Source organism: Tympanuchus pallidicinctus, unplaced genomic scaffold, assembly GCF_026119805.1.
Source record: "Tympanuchus pallidicinctus isolate F22 unplaced genomic scaffold, pur_lepc_1.0 scaffold15, whole genome shotgun sequence".
NCBI lineage: Eukaryota > Metazoa > Chordata > Aves > Galliformes > Phasianidae > Tympanuchus > Tympanuchus pallidicinctus.
The window spans coordinates 17,411,186-17,430,046 of record NW_026294669.1 but is presented as its reverse complement, the minus strand read 5'-3'; the positions used below and the strand labels follow the sequence as shown (position 1 = coordinate 17,430,046).

The following is an 18,861-nucleotide window of genomic DNA, read 5'->3' as shown; positions in this document are numbered from 1 at the left end:
GGCCCCATCCAGGCCAGGCAAGCAGTCCCAGTGCTTATCACCCTCTGAATAAAGAATTTTCCCCTAACATCTAACCTGTATCTCCCTTCTTCAAGGTTAAAACTATCACTTTGGTCCTATCACATGTAGAATAATTTTCTGATTCCCCTCACGCTCCTGCTGAGTTTTTCTTATACAAACATGCAGTTTCATGTGAAAAGGATTTATTTAAAAATACATGCCCAATTTTAACAGCACTTTTATCTCCTTTCAGTGATATCAATCTATCATTTCTTACTGGTAACAGTGGTGAGTCTATATTGCAAAGTAAGAGATACAGAGCAGGAGACCCTCCTTGATTTTTAAGACTAACCAGCAGTCTGATTCATCTGATTTATTGCAAAATCACAACAGGTTGTCAAGAAAGTAGATAATAAGTTATTGCTTTGAAGTTCAGAGGCAACAACTGGGTAAGCACAATGAGCGACTGAGTTGCTGGAACTCAAGCAGTATTTAAAAGGTGCCCCATCATTCCTGAAAGACTTGGAACCATTCCATTAATGCTGTAAGAACAACACGATGTATGTTGTCTAAGACTGCACTGTCTCTGGAGGCTAGGAGCACTTGGTCTTCAGCCTTGGTTTTGTAATAGGTTCGGTTTATTGTCACAGTTAAAACACAATTCATTCATTCTTCAATTATTAAGTACCAAAACGTTAATCATCAGAAGTGTGAAAACCTCAAACTTCTATATTAAAAAATAAAATGGGATAGGCTAGCTATATGAGAAAAAAAGGTACATAGGAAAATATTTTCTTGTAACTAAATCACAGATGATATGCCCTACTAACACAGTCATAAAAAACATTTTGGGTTCTGTAAAACATTGAAATAAAATTATTTTTATAAATACTGACAAGCAGCTAAAGGCATGGTAAATACCACACACTTCAGGCGTGCTGCAGGTTTGCTAAATTGCAAGTGTAAAACAGATAAATAACCACATTCACTTATAGGTCCTCGGCAAAGGATACTGCAGAAAGATGTAGGATGTATACAGAAGAATAAGAAGAAATTCTGCTACATTAGACATGTTTAAATTTACATGTTTAAGGACATTCTTTATCAACAGAGCCTGTCAAAAATATATACAGGAGGTTTTACTAGGGATAGAAGGCTATTAAAATAGAACGGAATATTTGACAGGGTTATTCCAATTTTGCATAATATGAAGACATGCTGTAATGTACTGATTTTTTATATACGTCACAATTTCAAAACAAAATTTTTGCTATTAATAAGACCAAAATTTTAATAGAGCTTGGAAGATATTTTGGTATCATGACATTCACTTTCCATTTAGAGTGAAAGAAAATATTCCATGAATCAGAAAGTTCTTTGCCTATTGCTTTTACACACAGGAAAGAGCACACTAAAATATCCTGCTCCTAGCAAAGGAGGTGTCTTAATTGTCCTGGATGTGTCCAGCTTCTGATGGAGTACTATTGATCCTATTTGAATTTCAACCTCCCCCAAAGGGGTAGAAGCACTGACAGCTACTGAAGGACAAGCAGCACTTATACTACATAAAACAGCCAGCCACAAATGAGATGAGACATAAAACTATGGAAAATATCAAAGGAAAGAAAATACAGAAGGTTAACCGTATATATGTAGGTGTGTGTGTGTGCTTCATGAAGAACTACAAGGTAATTGTGTCCACGTCCCACAAGCTTTGAATCTCTACAAACTTCAGCATCTACTACATAACACTCAAATGTATAGCAATTTTTTTAGACTCACCTATGGAATTCTTGACATGGTTGCTTACTGGCAGAAGTACCAAATGCTGGAATAAAAGTGCTTCCATTCTTCTGTCAGTTTCTATGGAAGAGCTGAATTACACTACTTTAAAAATAATGAAATCAATCTGAATTTTTATTTGCCATCTACACACTAATCAATGGAGCTCAGCAGAAAGCTGTGCAATTTAATAAATTCCATCTGGAAAAGAAAAGAATATCATCTATGGTAACAGCTAGACTACATGAACAAGCTATCCCACCATGTAGATCTCTGGGGAGGGGCAGGGACACCCATGTGAGCACGTGTGTGTTGTCAACATTTACAAGAATTTCATACATCACCATATGTTTATGCCTAAATGTTTGGTCAGCTGTCTCAGTAAGACTGCTGTTGCCATGAGCTGTTGTAAAGAACCCATTAATGCATTTCCTCAACTTTTTATATAGTTTTTCTTGCTTCCAGCAATTAAATTATCAGTGCTACACCATCAAAAGTTTTGTTTTGTCACTGACAAAAATGGTGTTAAAGTGGAGATAAGCTGAACTCCAAGAAAATGCTAGAGTACTCTCAGTGCCATAAAAATGAGCACTGTAAGCCCAGCACTATACAGCTGTGCTGAAGACAGTGGATCTGTGAAATGCTTTTGTTGTAAATGTCAGCAAAATTCATGCTGTCATTTACTAACATTGTAGTTCCTAGTCAGACAAATCATACGCTAATCTTTGTAAGCAAGCATGTAAACACGGAGGGGTCTCAGATTACAAGCAATTATTTATTTCTGAAACTCATCTTATCTTTTGGGTTTGCTTCTGTCTTGTCTCACCCCAGAGCTTATTAAAGCGAGGGCTGAGGCACTACAGATAACTCCACTGCCGTCTATTCTGTCCTACTGTTAGAAAGAAATCAGAACGTATTCATATTTATGACAATGTTGTTTGAAAGAACAGAGCAGGCAGGACCTGCAAAAGAACACAGGATTGCTCTTAGTTACCCAGAAACAGAAATCAGAGATATTCTGGTGTCCCAGATTGTTGAGGATACAATCAGCCTGCCATCAGTGCGCCCGGGGAGCTGCAACCACCTCAATAAACAGAAGCTGAGGAAACGGCCACAAGTTGTACCAGAGGAGATTTAGGTTACACATAAGAAAAAGCTTTTTCTCTCAGACAGTGGTCAGACACTGGAATGGCTGCCCAGGGAGGTGGTGGAGTCGCCGTCCCCGGCAGTGTTCAAGAGGTGTCTGGATGAGGAGCTATGAGACATGGTTTAGTGCTTGTGATAGCGACAGTAATGGGAGAATGGTTGCACTAGATGATCTTGTAGGTTCTTTTCCCACCTTGCAATTCTATGATTCTCAGTACCAAAGGGCATGCCACAGTCAGCCCTGCAAAGGCACCATGCATGTGTTCTGCTGTATTTCTCCAAGTCTGTCTCTTACTGCCTTCATGCGATTTTTCAAAAGCAATTAGTATTAGAATTTGAATGGAAATCACAGAATCATAGAATCACAAGGTTGGAAACGACCTATAAGATCATCTAGTCCAATCGTCTCCTCATCACCATTGCCACCACAAGCACTAAACCATATCACGCAGCACGTCATCCAGACACCTCTTGAACACTGCCAGGGATGGCGACTCCATCACTTCCCTGGGCAGCCATTCCAGTGCCCGATCACTCTGAAATAGTTCTTTATGTCTAATCTAAACCTCCTCTGATACAACTTGTGGCCATTTCCCCGTGTCCTGCTCGTTGCCTGGAAGAAGAGGCCAAATCCCTCTTCACCACAACCTCCCTTCAGGAGGTTGTAGAATGTTGAACTCCATACTCCAGCACAAGCTCATTCAGTTCTTTTTGCTTCAAGTCAACAAAAACTCACATTCTTCAATCATCTTAGCAGGATTCAGAGCCATATGCTATTTTGCATGTGCTGCACCTTAAGCAGTAGGTTTGAATCAGTTGCAATTACTGCTAAGGACACTGCTTAACTCAAGACACAACAGAAGGATGTACAGAATATGGATTGTAAAGCATAAAATCTATTACTAGAAGGAAGAATGGTGCTGTTAACATAATTGCTGCTACAGAACTGTCCCTTAGAAAATATCACTATATCTGAACAAGGTCTTCAGAAAGAGACATCTTCAAAAAGCCCTGCCAGAGTTCAACCTCTGAAAGGAAGCAACAGCTCAAATGTTGATTTTTGGCATTTGAGTGGCTTAGTTTCTGGGTTTAGCAGAACAGAGCCTGAGTTAATAACCTGCCTGCAGCTCGCTGCCTCCCATGTCATCATGCCCAGTCCCACAGGGCTTCCCAGCTCCACACGTGCCACGCCAGAGCAGCTGCTGTGCTTTCCAGGCTGGCTCCAGGCAGTGCTGAGCCCCAGTCATACAGCACTCACTCAGCCTGCACTAGCAGCCACTGCTCAGGTCATCTGCAACATCCTGGAAACTGGGAACCTGTGGTAAACAGGCTTCCTAATGGTCAGGTCAAAAGACTTAAGGGAAAACTTTCAAAGAAAAACACGGATTGCTATCCCATCCTAGAAACACCATCTGCTCTTTGTTCACGCCCTTTTGTTATCCTTGTTTGTGATGTGTGTGGACACACTGTAGGATGCATCAATTCATATTTTCCTCCGTTATTACCCTCTCTTCCTTATAGTAGTTCTCTTTATCCATACCAGTTACCATTACTTAATGACTACACATGGCATTTCCACCAGTTCTCTTCGTGCACCATTCCAGGCTTACACACGTCGCTGGTGACTGAATGTTCAAAGGAAGTTCAAGAATTGCAAAACTGAGGAACAACTGTACTACAAGCGAGAATGCCTATTACCAGACATCAAGTTTTTTCATTATAGCACTTTGTTTTCTATTAGAAGAAAGACTATAGATAGTTCAGCACTAATTCAAGAAATTGAGATTTTTTCAGTGATTTGTTCAAAGCTGCGAAGCAACATGAAACAAGAGTTATGTGCTGCAGGACAATCTTTTCCTACACAACAAGCATACACATACCCCTACTTCTTCTAGTTACTACAGTAATGCTCCTCCAAAATGCAGTGTACTCTTGCGAGAAAAATCAAAGTCTCATTTACGTGTGACTAAATTATAACTGATTAAATAGGTAAGCAGTGGCAATGATGCACTGACAGATGACTCTCATATACAAGTAATGCTCTATACACCCATGCTTTTCATCTGCTTTATTTTGTTCTTTGGGCAGTAGGCCTACAGCAGCGTACAACCTGTGAAAGACAGAGCACTTAATTCCATATATCTCATGACTGAAATAGAAGCCAGAACCCCCACAACTGGGAACAAATCCTGATACAGCTGTATTTGGCTGTGAAATGCAAAACATACTTCCTAATTTTACAAAATCCTGATGTGAGTGACATTTTAAACCCATAAAGATTTTCAAACATTCTCTACTGAGCAAACTGGTAGTTCTTTGATTACTAAAAATGAATAATCTCAGTTCTGGCTGAACTCCAAAACATAAGCAATTTCTTCTGCTGTCTCAGCTATTCTCCTGATGTCAAAGACACATTAAAATAAATGTAAACCATATGGCTACTCGGCAGATTACTAGCACTCTTGCATCAATGAGGGCAAAGCAATTCATTGTCACCATCACAGAAATCTCTTAGGCATGTGAACATTCCTAAGGGCTGGGAAAAAGCTGCAGCCTTTTGAATTAAAACTGTCTTAGACAGGAGGAAACACTGCTTTACTTATACTCCACAATCCCATTTGTCTATTTTTTTACATACTTTTAGCACCACATAAAATGTTGTGGCAAGAAGAATTAACACCGATCTCCACCTGCTCATTGACTGCCATGCAGTGTTCAACCACGTTTAGTGACGCAGAAGGCAGAGCCTCACATCCCTGGAAACCCACAATCTTCTTTGAAAACAAACAAACAAACAAACAAAAACCTTGGGCAATTAGCATATTCCAGAAATTGCTTCTATGCTCCTTCACCACTTCTGAAGATATACTTTTAACAGACTCCATATATTAAAAATTTAAAGCCCTTAACAATTAAATGCCTTTCCAACAAAACCGGAAATCCTCCTTAGGAGGAAATGCTGTGACATACCGTATCTTGAGGGCAAGCATGGCATATTCAGAAAGGAGCAACATGAGGGCTGGAAATTGGGCAGGACAGGCACAATATTGCACAACAGTAATGCTGACCCTAACAGAGCTTCACTGCTCCATCCTTCTGGTACCTCCCTCTGCGGTAAATCCAAGGCTAAATTCATCCCACAGCAGTGGCTGGATGGGGATGCTCACATAATGCCAGATTTGCACTGCACTTCAGAAATGGTTTCTGAAAAAGACTAGTTCACAGGCAGCTCTGACTTTTGACAATTTTCACCTGAGCTTCAGTTAAGATTTGACCCCATTGTCAGAGTTTTGTTTAAAATTTTACAGAAATGTTACAATTCTTTGCATGCCGAAAGCTGGAAATGCACCGCGGAAATCTCAAAGAAAGCTGCATGTTTCCTTCCTCACCGTCCTCTATCTGCAGCAGGCTTTCCTTTGACACTCGCTACAATGGCACAGACTGTGCTCTGCAATATAATCAGCCTGCAGAGAGAACTGGAGACAGTTAACCGCTCCCTGCCTCCCCAGTTGCTCTAAATGCCAGCTGCCGTTTCCTGGATGATTATTTCTGACCTTGGCCCCAGCTCTGAGCACTGTGAGGATGCCACCATCCTTGCAGGAACGCCTATGCATAACAATTGCATTTGCCGAACTCTCCTAAGACTACAGTTGGTCCTTTGTCCAACATTATGGAGACTTGTGTGATCAGCCATTGGATACAAATACGACTCCAGTCAACTCTCCATTAATTTGCATTTTCAGGCATTTTGCATATGTGATGAACGTCTTTAACGAATGCATTGTTTAAAGGAAAAATTGCCCTGTGTGTATTGCATGACATGTACTAATTTATATGAAATTTTCAAAAATACAAAATAGAATTAAAAACACAAATCCTTCTAAAAATCAGCCAGCCTCCTAATGCCTCTCCTACATTCCTTCTCTTGCAGTCATTACTCCAGGTGAAAGACAGCAGGTGGGATCTCTTGCATACCTTGCCCTTTCACTCTGTATGAGCATTTGACCTCTGAGAAATTTACTCCACTGAATTTCTTTGCATTTCTTGGTATTTCTCGCCCAGACACATTCACTTCTTTGAAATCAAAATCGAGACTCTCTAAGCCTGGTTGTACTTCCTAATGCAAGTTAACAAATGATGAGGAGAATGTATTCCTGATTAGCAAGGAAATTCCAAGCCTTGTGGCAGCAACATGAGTATTTGCAAAATGCCCTGAAAAAAAAAACACCTGCATTTAGCTGTACTTCCTAAGTTTTCCCCTATAACAAGCTAGCATTTCCATGTCCAACTCCTTGAGATTTCTATCATTAACCATAAATTAAACAACAGCTTTAAGCTCAAGGCTTGGGTAATGTCTTCTGCTATGGACCCCACATCAAATTAAACTTCAGCCTTCACATAAAGGTAATTTAAGAGAATTCAAACCTTCCTAGCGAATGTCCAAAGATTTGATACCTTCTTCCAAACTCTTACATGGCCACACAAATGAAGCAATTTTAATTTTCCAGAGGCCTTACAATACTCCAAACTGTACTCCTAAGGAAAGAAGAACAGTGAGGATGTACCTGTATTTCAGAATCCTTCCAGTTGTCTTTAATAGTAAAATCAATACTGGTCAGCTTAATAACCTTACATAAGATGGACATTCTTCTCCTCTCTGATATGGAGAGGTGCTGTGAAATGGGACACATAAGCAGACTGGTGATTGATAACAGGGTTTGGCATTCATTAAGGTAAACCTATGGTGTGAGTAATTGCCTGCTGGGTGAAACTGAAATGACCTCAGTAGACTGAGAACAACAAATAAAAGAAGGTAAGGTGTGTGTCTGTCACTGTGAATGCAGGTGATCACCATTTGATATGAGAATTGAAAAAGTGAACATGTATATACATCTATATATACACATCTGACTGAGAAAAAGCAAAATTTACTGATTTTATGGTTATGGACGCAGTAACAGTTGCCTGCGCTTTACGGAGCACTCTGTATTTTATATAAATACATATACTAGACTCACCCTAAACCCACCTGGCAATGAAAACTCTGAAGCAGTAAGCAGCAACTACTTTATTTAGCAGAAGCAGACTGCAATTTCATTTCATGATTCAGAAGATGCCTACAACATGCACTGTTGCTGCCTTGATCTGTTTGAATGGATATCTTGTTAAAGAAACTCTGTACCTACCCCTTTGTAGAAGCCCCAACAGACATCACTCATAGACATCTTAGTTATGTGCTTTCTGCAATCACACTACAGGTATAGTTATTTGCATCAAAGCTATATTCTAGTGTTTCTGCCACATCTGAATGATCCACAGCAGCTATATTCCTTGTATAGCTGAGAGGCTGAACTGAGCTTAAGGCTAATGGAGCACGATAGCTGAAACATTCTTGTTTATCTGTGCTAACAGGTAATAAACAGGTAATGTTTAAGGATCTTATAAATACTGAGATGCATCGGTGATTGTAGACAGCTTTATAAACCAGCTGCCTGCTCACTCATGCATCAACAAAGCTATAGCTACAAGTGATTTAAAAATTATCTTTTTTTAGGCCAATTAAAAAGGAAAAATAAGATTTAGAGGGCCACATGAAGGCTTTTAAAAGCAAGTTACAGATATAACATGTAGATTTTGATGTTGACTACAGGTCACTGTGACACTCACAAAAACCACACTGCCAGTCACTAAAGGATGGATGATGGTACTTCAGATTTGCTTATATGAAGGAAGACACTGCCAGCTGATACATACATATGGACCTCTACTCGTAACACTCAGAAACGTTATATTTTCCCCCATTTTTATTCAGAAATCAAGCCATTTATTGTGTCAATTATAAACAAAGCTCACTGTTATATGCATATATTACAACGTCTCTCAACTTTCTCCTCTGAATTGCAAGCTTTCTTTGCGTATTCACAATAGAATTGCTGTCTTCTATGTGGGTGGCAATGACTGATGTACAAGGGCTGCTTTCAGTCTGCAATGAATAATCATTAAAGTCTCTTAATAGATGCAAAAGTTAAAAGATCAGCATGTAGAGAATATTACCATCAAACTATTTCCTGTTACTACTAGCAAGATTTACTGGGTCACTTACTCCTTTATAGCATTTCCACAATATAAAGTCTCCTACTAAAACCGAGTCTTAAATATAATACACTTCATCAAGAGTTTTTTACAAGTAAACCCATTAGAAAAGTTGCACCTGCGTAACCCTTTTTGGAGGAGCATTCCATAACAGAACAGAGGATTTGGACACTCACACCCAGCTCCTAGCTCAAACTGCACTGCAGCATTAGGCAGACAAACCAACTGTAAGAGCCTTCATACCACATGGTACAAACATGACTCCTGGACACAAGCTAAACCACCAGTTGGAAGCATCACACAGTACATGGGTGGTGACAAGGGCGCCTCATCTATTCCTTAGTCCACAGTTCTAAGAAACAGCTTTATGGCCACTATCTTCAGTACACAGATTTATATATAGCAGAGTCGAAGCACGAAAAACCCAGCTTTTAAAAACATACAGTTCACCATCAAAACAGCAAAGCCAACTGCAACATGCATTATAAACTACAAAACGTAAATTAATTTGTCATACATGTATAATATGTATATATATGCATATACCTGTTGCCCACATAGCCTACATAGCTTTGGTAACTTAAGAACAAATGTTTATCTGAGCATAAAAGAATTGCTGAGTACAGATGTTCTCCTCTTCATGAAGAACAGAAACTACTGCAATAACAGATGTCTCTGTGTCTCTGTGACTAATACACAAAGTTGCTCCATTCAAAACAAACAGACAAACAAAAAAGAAAACCTAACCCCAACCAACCAAAGAAAAAAAAAAAAGCGTTATCTACCTTGGAGGAGATCTCTTGCTAATACAATACTTTGCAGATAGCTGACAGTTGTCCAAGGAAAATAACTAAACTTACCTACAGCATCTTCTGTACAGCACACGCTTGAAATACCGTAAGCACAATTCCCAGTGTTTGCTATGAGCATACATGTAATTCAAACAGCAAACAGTTAGGGCCTTCCAAGTGACTTCACATTTTTACAACTACAGATAGCTGTACACAGGTAACGTGAAGGCAAAAGGATACAAGTCTGCTAAGTCATTCTGAGCAAGTCACAAGCTCTCTGAAAGTAAATTTTGTCATCTCTTCAATTTTAAATCATCATCTCTACTAAACTAAAATGGCAAATTTTATTTTGAGGAACAGAAAGAATTTTGTTTGATACAGAACATTGGTACTTACGGGTAAAATGGTTAGAAGTGGATGGATTGACACTATCACCACTGTCAGCGCTTTCACTGCTAGAAATGTCATCGTCTGATTCCCGTACAGAGGAACAAGGTGAGGAGCCATCAACTTCTTCAAACTTCCTCTTCAAAATTCCACTCATTGCTGCAATGCTGTCACATGCACCTGTAACAGGAACAGGGGTAATGAAGTATGGAAACATCCAACTGCAGAATATTCAGTCATATTCTCCTGAGTCATTTTTGTTTAGAAGTACCAGTAAGTTGCCACATCTCATCTTAAATAGCCATTTAGTATGTGATTAGATATAATTAGGAGACTGTGAAGCCACATGAAAAAAACAAACGTTCATACATCAGATTCTAACTTGCTACCTATGGGGATGGATTTTATTTAGATGTTTATTTAGAACAACATGCAGCAAATTGCTTTCAAGGGTTATTTCTGACATTTTCAAGTTACCTCTTTTTATGAAAAGCACAACCATTTAATTTTAAATACAGACTTTCTACAGGCCAGTGAGAATCATGACTGCAACTGCCCAATGTTGTGCATCATCTGTGGGGTGCTCAGCAGCCCTGACTTCCATAGACATGAGCTCCAGCAAAGGTTACGTTGGGACACTTCAAACAAAGAAGAATTTGGAGTTGCTCTTCAAACACCCTCACTTGGAAGAAAGGAACATTCACCATGAGAAATGAAATTACATAAGAACATTACAGCTCTCACTGCCAAATATATGTAATGTAGTTTGTGCTTACATCACACCTGCAAGGAATCAAAAGTATTCTCTGACAATTTCAATAATACAGATAGACATACGGCAATGAAGTCACAAAGACGGCATATAATTTTAGAAACCCTTGGAATTCAAAAGTTCCCCACTCCAGTCACACACTAATTGCTTCCTGATCTTCTCCATCCCACTTTAAGAAATGAGATACCTAATAAAGCTGCTGAGGTTGCAAAAAAAGTTTATAAGGCTAAGTATTCCAGCAAGAAATTTAGCACCAAGAGTAGAAATTTAAAATGAATCCAGATAATGAAGGAGGAAGTGTACCCCCAACCAGCCAAGAGCTGAAGGGCAGTTGAGCTCACTCAGATGCTGTGCACCTGCTCCATGGTTTCTGTAGCACTGCAGAGCTGAGAAGTGCTAACACTCAGCCAGCCAGGCAAAAAGTTTGTTAAGGACTGGTGATATCCCAGAGTCACTGAGTGGGGCAAAAACCCAGCGGACACCATCCGCAGCTCCCTTCCAACCAATTCCTCTATGACTGTTAAAAAAACAACAACAGACAAAAAAAGCAAGCTGCAGGAAGCTAACGTATGTCAGGCTAAATGACTGCTAGTGAGGCAAGGTCAAGGCACAGACTGCAGAACTGGCCACACTGCCTACCAGCGTGCTGCACAGCACTGGCCAGGCACTGAGCTCCCTTGGATGCTGCTGACTGCAGCAGAGCCAGAGAAGCCCACAGGCACCCTGAGTGAGGCCCCCAGCTCTGACGGAGGGCTGACAGCCTAGCCAATAACGTGCCCAAAAGCCATGTCCTGCTGCCTGCATCGGAAGCCAAAGAATGCTGTCCTCAGCCTCATACCTTTTTGTCTTTTTCTTTAGCAAAGTGGCAGGGACATGGATGCAGCTGCTACATTCTGACCCTATAAGCTGCAGCACTTTGGTAGATTCCTAGGTATCTCTGCTAAATCTCAAAGTCCACTGAGTGCCACGCAGTTCAAATGTCTCCTACATACCCCACCACTCTCTCAATTCCTAATACCACAGTTTCCTGATGTGAATAAGCAAAGACAGTATGTCAGAGGTTTGCGAGCAGCTTTTGGCCTGATGTGAAGCTAGAGCAGGACAAAGATGGCTGTAGGAAGCTGACAACTATGAAAGATATATTGATGGGCTCATCCAGTCACAGGAAGTCTGAAAGACTTAATCCAAAATAATAACTCAGCAAACACAGGTCTGTCTGCAGGAAATACTAGGAAGGACACTGCAAGCATAGCAAGGCTGCACCCCAGTGCAACAGAAAGTTCTAATTATTTGCTCTGCTTTGCTGACAAAGCATTTCCCATTGTCTGCCAGCTCCTAAGCACAGCAGGATAGAGTTCTAGGGAAGTTCAAACTTGCCTTTGTAAGCCCAAATTAGAAATTACAGATGCATTATACAAAATATTCATTATGCTGTTTAATTACAAGGCCTAGAACAAAAGTTTTATTACAAAGGAGATTGTTCACCTCTTATGAAGTAAAAGCTGTGAGAAGCACATACATGATTGCAGCAGGTTTAATATCCTGTCTCCAGCAGCAGTATTTAATGCTTCAGTGGAAAGCAATGGAATGAGAAATCCAGCCACAATTCACTGCAAGATACATGGCTCTGCTTCCCCATCCTTGCAGTCAATTTCCCCTAAGCATAAGGTTGAAATGTTGCTATATTAACAGTGCACAGCCTCTTATAAATTCATTTGACTTGTTCTCCTGAGGCAACAAGTTTCATATTGGTTTATTGGGAAAAAAGATCAACAAAACATCTCCCAAAACTACAGCCACAGTCCATTCAAAATCACAGCAATTTCAGCCTTTACAATATTTTGGACAGTAAAGAACAGCAGAAATACAGCCATGTCTAGAAATATGATGTAGAAGAGAGAGTACCACACATGCAGGTACTTCCCACATTGTGAAAATAACTGAAGAGGAGTCACTAAGGTCTTTTTGCATGTTTATAGCAATATTTATGAGTACGCTCTAATCCTCAACAGCAGCTATTACAATGGAAGTGCAGTGCCTTGGAGTTAGGACATATGCTTGGTGGGGGGCTGAGAGGAGGTGGAGACTGCAATAGAGACAGAGACACGAACAGAACTGCAACATCAAGCTCCTCAGCCCAAAGTTGGGCAACCATAGTTGCCTGAAATTGTGTTATCACCTACATTTGCAACCTCATAGCTGTGTAACTGCATTCTCAACCATTCTGTGTAAGCATTAGGAATCACTTCTTTACTGTGCTGGTACAGTGGCCTATAGAGATTGTGGAGTCCCTTGCGGGAGATCCTCACAAGCTGTCTGGTGCCCTGCTCTTGGTGTTCCATTGTGTGCAGAGCTGTAGACTTCTAGAGGTGCATGCCAACCTTAAGTATGCTTTGATTTTGCCCTTGGGAAACTCCTCAAAGCAGCACAGTCTACTTTCAATAGGTATCTAAAGTGCTCATCAGCCAGGCAGAGAAAGTGAGCAGAAAATTGTGCAGACCTGAAAGCAAAAGTAACATACAATTACTATTCAAACAGGTTCTTTACAGTTCTGAGTTACTGATTCCCAGAACAAGGAACAGGTTCCCAACAGTAACCATCCAGCTCCTGTGGTAACACACAGGGAGCCATGGGCCCTAATGCCTCCTTCTTGGTTCTGCTGTGCAAACTTGTGTCACATTCCCTAGGTCCAGCAAACAAGAGCAAGAGGGGTTGTTGTGGAACCTACATACACAGTATAGTCTCAACTAATCGCAGTTGCATGTGCTTGTTCCACTCCTTGTAATGGCACAGGGACACAGAAATAATTGATTACTGTTTGCAGTAACAGTGGCTTCCAGCTAAGAACCCCTGGAGTGTTAAGCCACTCCAATGACTTCTCTACTGTGCAGTCTTTAAATAAAATTTGCTCTCCTGAAAGACTCTGCTTATATGGCACACATCCCTTCAAAGGCATCTAAGCATTTTCAGTGTCTCAATTTTCTTCACTTCCAAGCTCCCCTAGAATAAAGGCTGCTTCTGCACACACCCAGAAGTTACAAGGGCTTGAGATGTCTGAGTAACTCACATCCAGGTCTCTCTAGGAGCTCAAATTTGGTGTTCTTTCGAGCAAGGTGTCTGAGAGCAAACAGAAAGTGGAATATGCTTTGTAACACACATCTAAAAGGAAAAAGGAATGGAAAGGTTAGGATGGGCTCAATCCCATGGGTGATGCTTACATACCTGAAGGCTGTTTGATAGAACCTAACACTTGGCAAGCTACTTGTGCACATACTGTGGCCTATGAATCTTGGCATTATTTTCTACAGTGTGCAACAGACTCATCCAGACAGGAGTTTCACCCATGATAAACAAGAGCCTGCATGCTGTGCTTGTCAAAACCTGTGCCACTGGAGGTGACCCACTGTCACCATTGCCACTGCTGAAACAAACCACCCACCACTTCACTGTGCTCACATCCACTGATTGCTCTCCACAAACGTTCAGCAAGTGCCTATGAATGTCAATAGGTACAATTTTTTCATATGTAGCGATTAAACAACACATCTTTGCTTCTCATGCACTCCCATGTCAGATTCCATTGTGTCAGACTGCTCCTCTGCTGCCATCTATTGCATGACAACATCATGGAATGGGATACCTTCTGCAAGGTTCAACCTCTACCATCACCATACCACCAACATTCACTTCTGGCATTGTGGGCCAACATATAAAACAGGAGGGCAGTACTTTCGAAGCATCCCTTATACTTGAGAAAGCATGAACATGCTGGTTCAGAGAGCGTCAGTATATTTTGTTGTAGCCTACACACTACAAGTATTTCCAGCCATTAGGATTTCACATGGGGAGGGAGTGAAGTGGCAACAACGAGACTACCAAAGGAGATGGTCAAAAGAAACAACTGCAACAACTTAATCGACCAAGTAAATACATGCTAAAAGTCAAGTCAAGGATAAAGATATAAATTCACACTGCCTCTGGCAGGAATCAATTAAGCTGGCTATTCTGACCTCCAGATATATTCTTCTGGAAACTAGCACAAAGGATTTTCTCTTTTTCTCTCATTTTCTGCCTATTTTCTTTCAACTCCTTTGCAAGTTTCATACATACCTTCATACACATTTATACTTGTGAAAAATATTTTAAAAGTGAAAACAGATAAAGAAAAGCATTGCACAATGATTCTCCGGCATCACAAACATGTCATGATATGTATGGTCATGGCTACTGAAGCCTACTTAAAATTTTAAGACTTACTTTTGGTTATTTATTACTTCTACGAAGAAACTTTAAAAAGTAAAACAAACAAAATCTTGCAGCTACTGTGGAAGGAAGTACCCTCATGCCTAGAACTTTGAGGAAAAGAACCGAAATTGCAGAAAGAAAAAAAAAGATGAGGAGTTGAATACTTAAATTAAAAATAATAATAATAACAATAATTCCCTACAGAAACTGGAAGCTGATTCAGAAATGTGGGGTTTCAAATTTTCTCTACTTTTTAATCAAAGCAAAGCCATGCGCTGTTATGATGACTGAAGGCCAGTTACAAAGGTGATGGTAAACAAAGCAGATAAAGAAATACGAGCAAGCCTTGAAGCTGGCCATTATCATGCTGCAACTATGCATCCTGCTATGTATTTGAACATGTAGCTACAGTTAGGCATCCTCTTAGCCCCCCTTTGAACAAGCCAGCATAAACAGCACTAGAGCTGTAACAGTGCACCCAGCTTCTCAGCAAAACTGATTTGCAAAGCAGAACGCTGCCCTAATACAGTCACTGTAGTACAGAATGTATTCTGAGCTTCAATATATGTCTCTGAAGTGTAAATACACACTGTTTTGGATATAAAAAATACACAGCAAAGGGTCATATGAGTGCAAAAATCATGCTATTTACCAGTTATTCACTGTGAGGCTCTGCAGATTCTTTTGCTGTTCTAACATAGGTTTCCCTTTGCCACAACCTCAAAAAATGTAATTACGCATACGCATTTAATGTGGATGTTCAATATGCCTTACCAAATATTGCGTGTAAGAATTCACAGCATGGGTATCATGAACAATAGTCTTAGTTTATTATGCACCAAATCCTGAGATATTAAAGAGCTGCCTGTGCACAGCCAGCAGCCATTTGCGTTTTAGTAGCGCTGCAGTTTGTTATACAATAGGCATGCTCAGCACGTTCCCTAATGGAGACTGTATCAACTCTCCTTTTCTTAACTCAGCATTCCAATTCCAGTTTGGCAGATCATTTTAACAGACCCCATGCTTTTGTCTTGTCACAGCCACAGCAAAACCTTTCCCAGTATCCATAAAAGCCCAGGTACAGACCTGGGACTCCAGCGGCCTTAGGTTTTCTCTGAGGGAAAACAGAGCTCTAACAGTTTACATCCTTCCAACTTCATTAACAAGCCATTTAAAACCCAGAGTGTCGTTGGTTGTTTTTTGTTGTTGTTGTTGAATATATCTGATAATTTAAAAGCAACCAAATCACCCTTAACATCTTGTTTTTATTTTTATACTAAACATTGAACTCTCTAATATCCTCACAGGACTGTGTCAAAGATTTGGGACAGCTATTAGCGGCAACATGGTGGACAGATTATTGTCTGTAGTAGCTCAAGTCACTTCTTGAAGAGATCATTCAGTCACCTATTTCTAACAATAGACTGGAAAAAAAAAAAAAGTTGGAAACTAAACAGTAGCTCAAAAATACCAGAAAAACTATTGTTTTCTCTAGCAGGAATATTTGAGGGACAATATATCAAATAGGCCCCTGTAAACAAAAATAATTTTGCTCATGGGGAGGTAACACTCAACTACTACCAAACAAATGAATATCATCTCCATGGCATGAGCACACAACAATGACTTTATTCAAAGCTTGGCCAAAATTAGTAAAAGGATGTTTAAGTGCATCTTTTTTTCTCCACAGAGTCGAGTCAATAAAACTATTTGTACTGGAAAATATACATTATTAATATCTCCTGGAAGGTTGTGACGTTTCAAAAGTATCTTCCAAAATAGCTCTATGGCTATAATAACTCAAGTTTTCATATCTAAATCAAGGCCAATGTACAACCAACGTACAATATTACTACTTGCAGGTTTAATGCACACTCGAGACGGTCATAAGGAGACATTCAGGCCTGCACAACTCACATCCAAACTAAAGGAAGTTAATATTTGCTTCTACTATTTGCCTCAATACATGGTGCATCTATGAAACCAAAATAAACAAACAAAAAAACCTGGTACATTTATTTAAAAAATCCTGCAGAATTTTAGCAATAATAGGATTTCAACAATAAACACTGAATTGAAAATTCACAAAAAAAAAAAAAAAAAAAAAAAAGATACACAATGAATTACTGAATGTAGGCTAAATATTTATATAATTTGTACAATACAACAGTTGCTAAGACTCCTCATGCCATTAAAACATATGTAGCAGAGACAATTCACCTTCTCTTCTGAAGGTAGCGCAAGGCAAAAATAACTTACTCAGTTATCAGCTAGAAAATACCACTAAATTTAATTCCAGACTTACAAAATAAAAGCATTCTGTGAAACAAAAGTAGCTTGATTGTTTATGGATGTGCACACTGTGGTCAGATCACCTGAGGCACAGTAGGAGGTTTGGTTCATAGATGTTCTCCTCAGAGATGGTTTATAAATAAACAGAAGTGCACTCATTTGTGTGGTTGCTTTTGCTTCAATAATCAGAGACTTAGTCACATATCAAATTTCTTTTAATTACTGTAAATTAAGTCTCTCTTCTGTACCCAATTCGCAGAATACTTGAAGACCATCTACTGCTCATTCAAAGTCAGCTGAAATGAGGTAATGAGTTAAAGAACTAATAAGGAAAATATGACAGATTAAAGGGACAATGTGACAGGCACAAAGGCAGCGTAACAGTCTAGACCTATTTTCTTAAGAAATCGGTCAAAATGATCAACTAAACAAAGATTTCAAATTCCTGGACTTAGTGACTGCAGCCTCACTGAATGAGATGGCTGATTTTTATAGAGTGGCACAACACACACAGTCAGTGAATTGAAACACTTCCCTGTAAGCCAGCAATTTCAGTGACTGAAAACCTCAAAAGGTAGGAGTTTTAAAGTGTGTAGTCAATTACAGTCAATCTTATCATTAGTAATTTTGTATCTTTGGCCATCAAAAAACATGTTGGTCCTTACTTGCATGAAACACTGCATTTCAACACAAGAGCACAGGAAGGAAATGTATAGTGCTACACAGAATAATATGTAAGGCTACAGACCACAATAAAGTTTATCTAAAATTAGATCCTAATTGTATTAAACTTGAATACCAACTTTCTTTGCTTTTCTGTAATACTGGCGAAAATCTGGAATCTATGGCTGAAGAGATTTGGAATCATAATAACAATGTCTAAAAATCCTATTCAGTTCAATCTATATCTCAAGTCTGAAACCTCTTCAGAAGGCTGACAGAAGACTTGCAGGTCTAGGAACATCTATGTGTCACCACATCAGCAATGAACAGAAACCGAGTTAGCCCACTGCCATGGCACTGCCTGACTTGTAAGCACGTTACGATCACTCAGCAGCACTGCTGAAACAGAACTAATTATCTGCCTCATGGTCTCCTGAAAAGCCCTGCTGTGAAGGTATGTGGCTTATACTCCATGTCCTATATACACACACATATGTAAACATATATACATATATAAATTTAAATTTATAAATTTTATGATATTTTGCTTTATAAAATCTCTGATTATTCTGTATTTTCCAAGGGATCTGACACAAAAGTTGTAATATTCTGTGATTTTTGCTTTCTCATTTCATTATTAAAGATGCTTACTTAGAAATGTGAGTGGGTGAGAGGGCCACAGTGGTGAGC

General features: G+C 39.6%; 1 protein-coding gene across 9 annotated transcripts in view; it reads right to left on the bottom strand.

Annotated features, from left to right (window-relative positions):
• The window catches only part of CSRNP3 (cysteine and serine rich nuclear protein 3), an 83,975-nt gene that overhangs the window by 8,080 nt on the left and 57,034 nt on the right, over window positions 1–18,861 (bottom strand). For all 9 annotated transcript variants that reach the window (XM_052675438.1, XM_052675437.1, XM_052675439.1 and 6 more), the window contains one exon: window positions 10,209–10,379. In XM_052675438.1, the coding sequence (XP_052531398.1) occupies window positions 10,209–10,379 (171 nt within the window). The remainder of the gene's footprint in view (window positions 1–10,208; window positions 10,380–18,861) is intronic.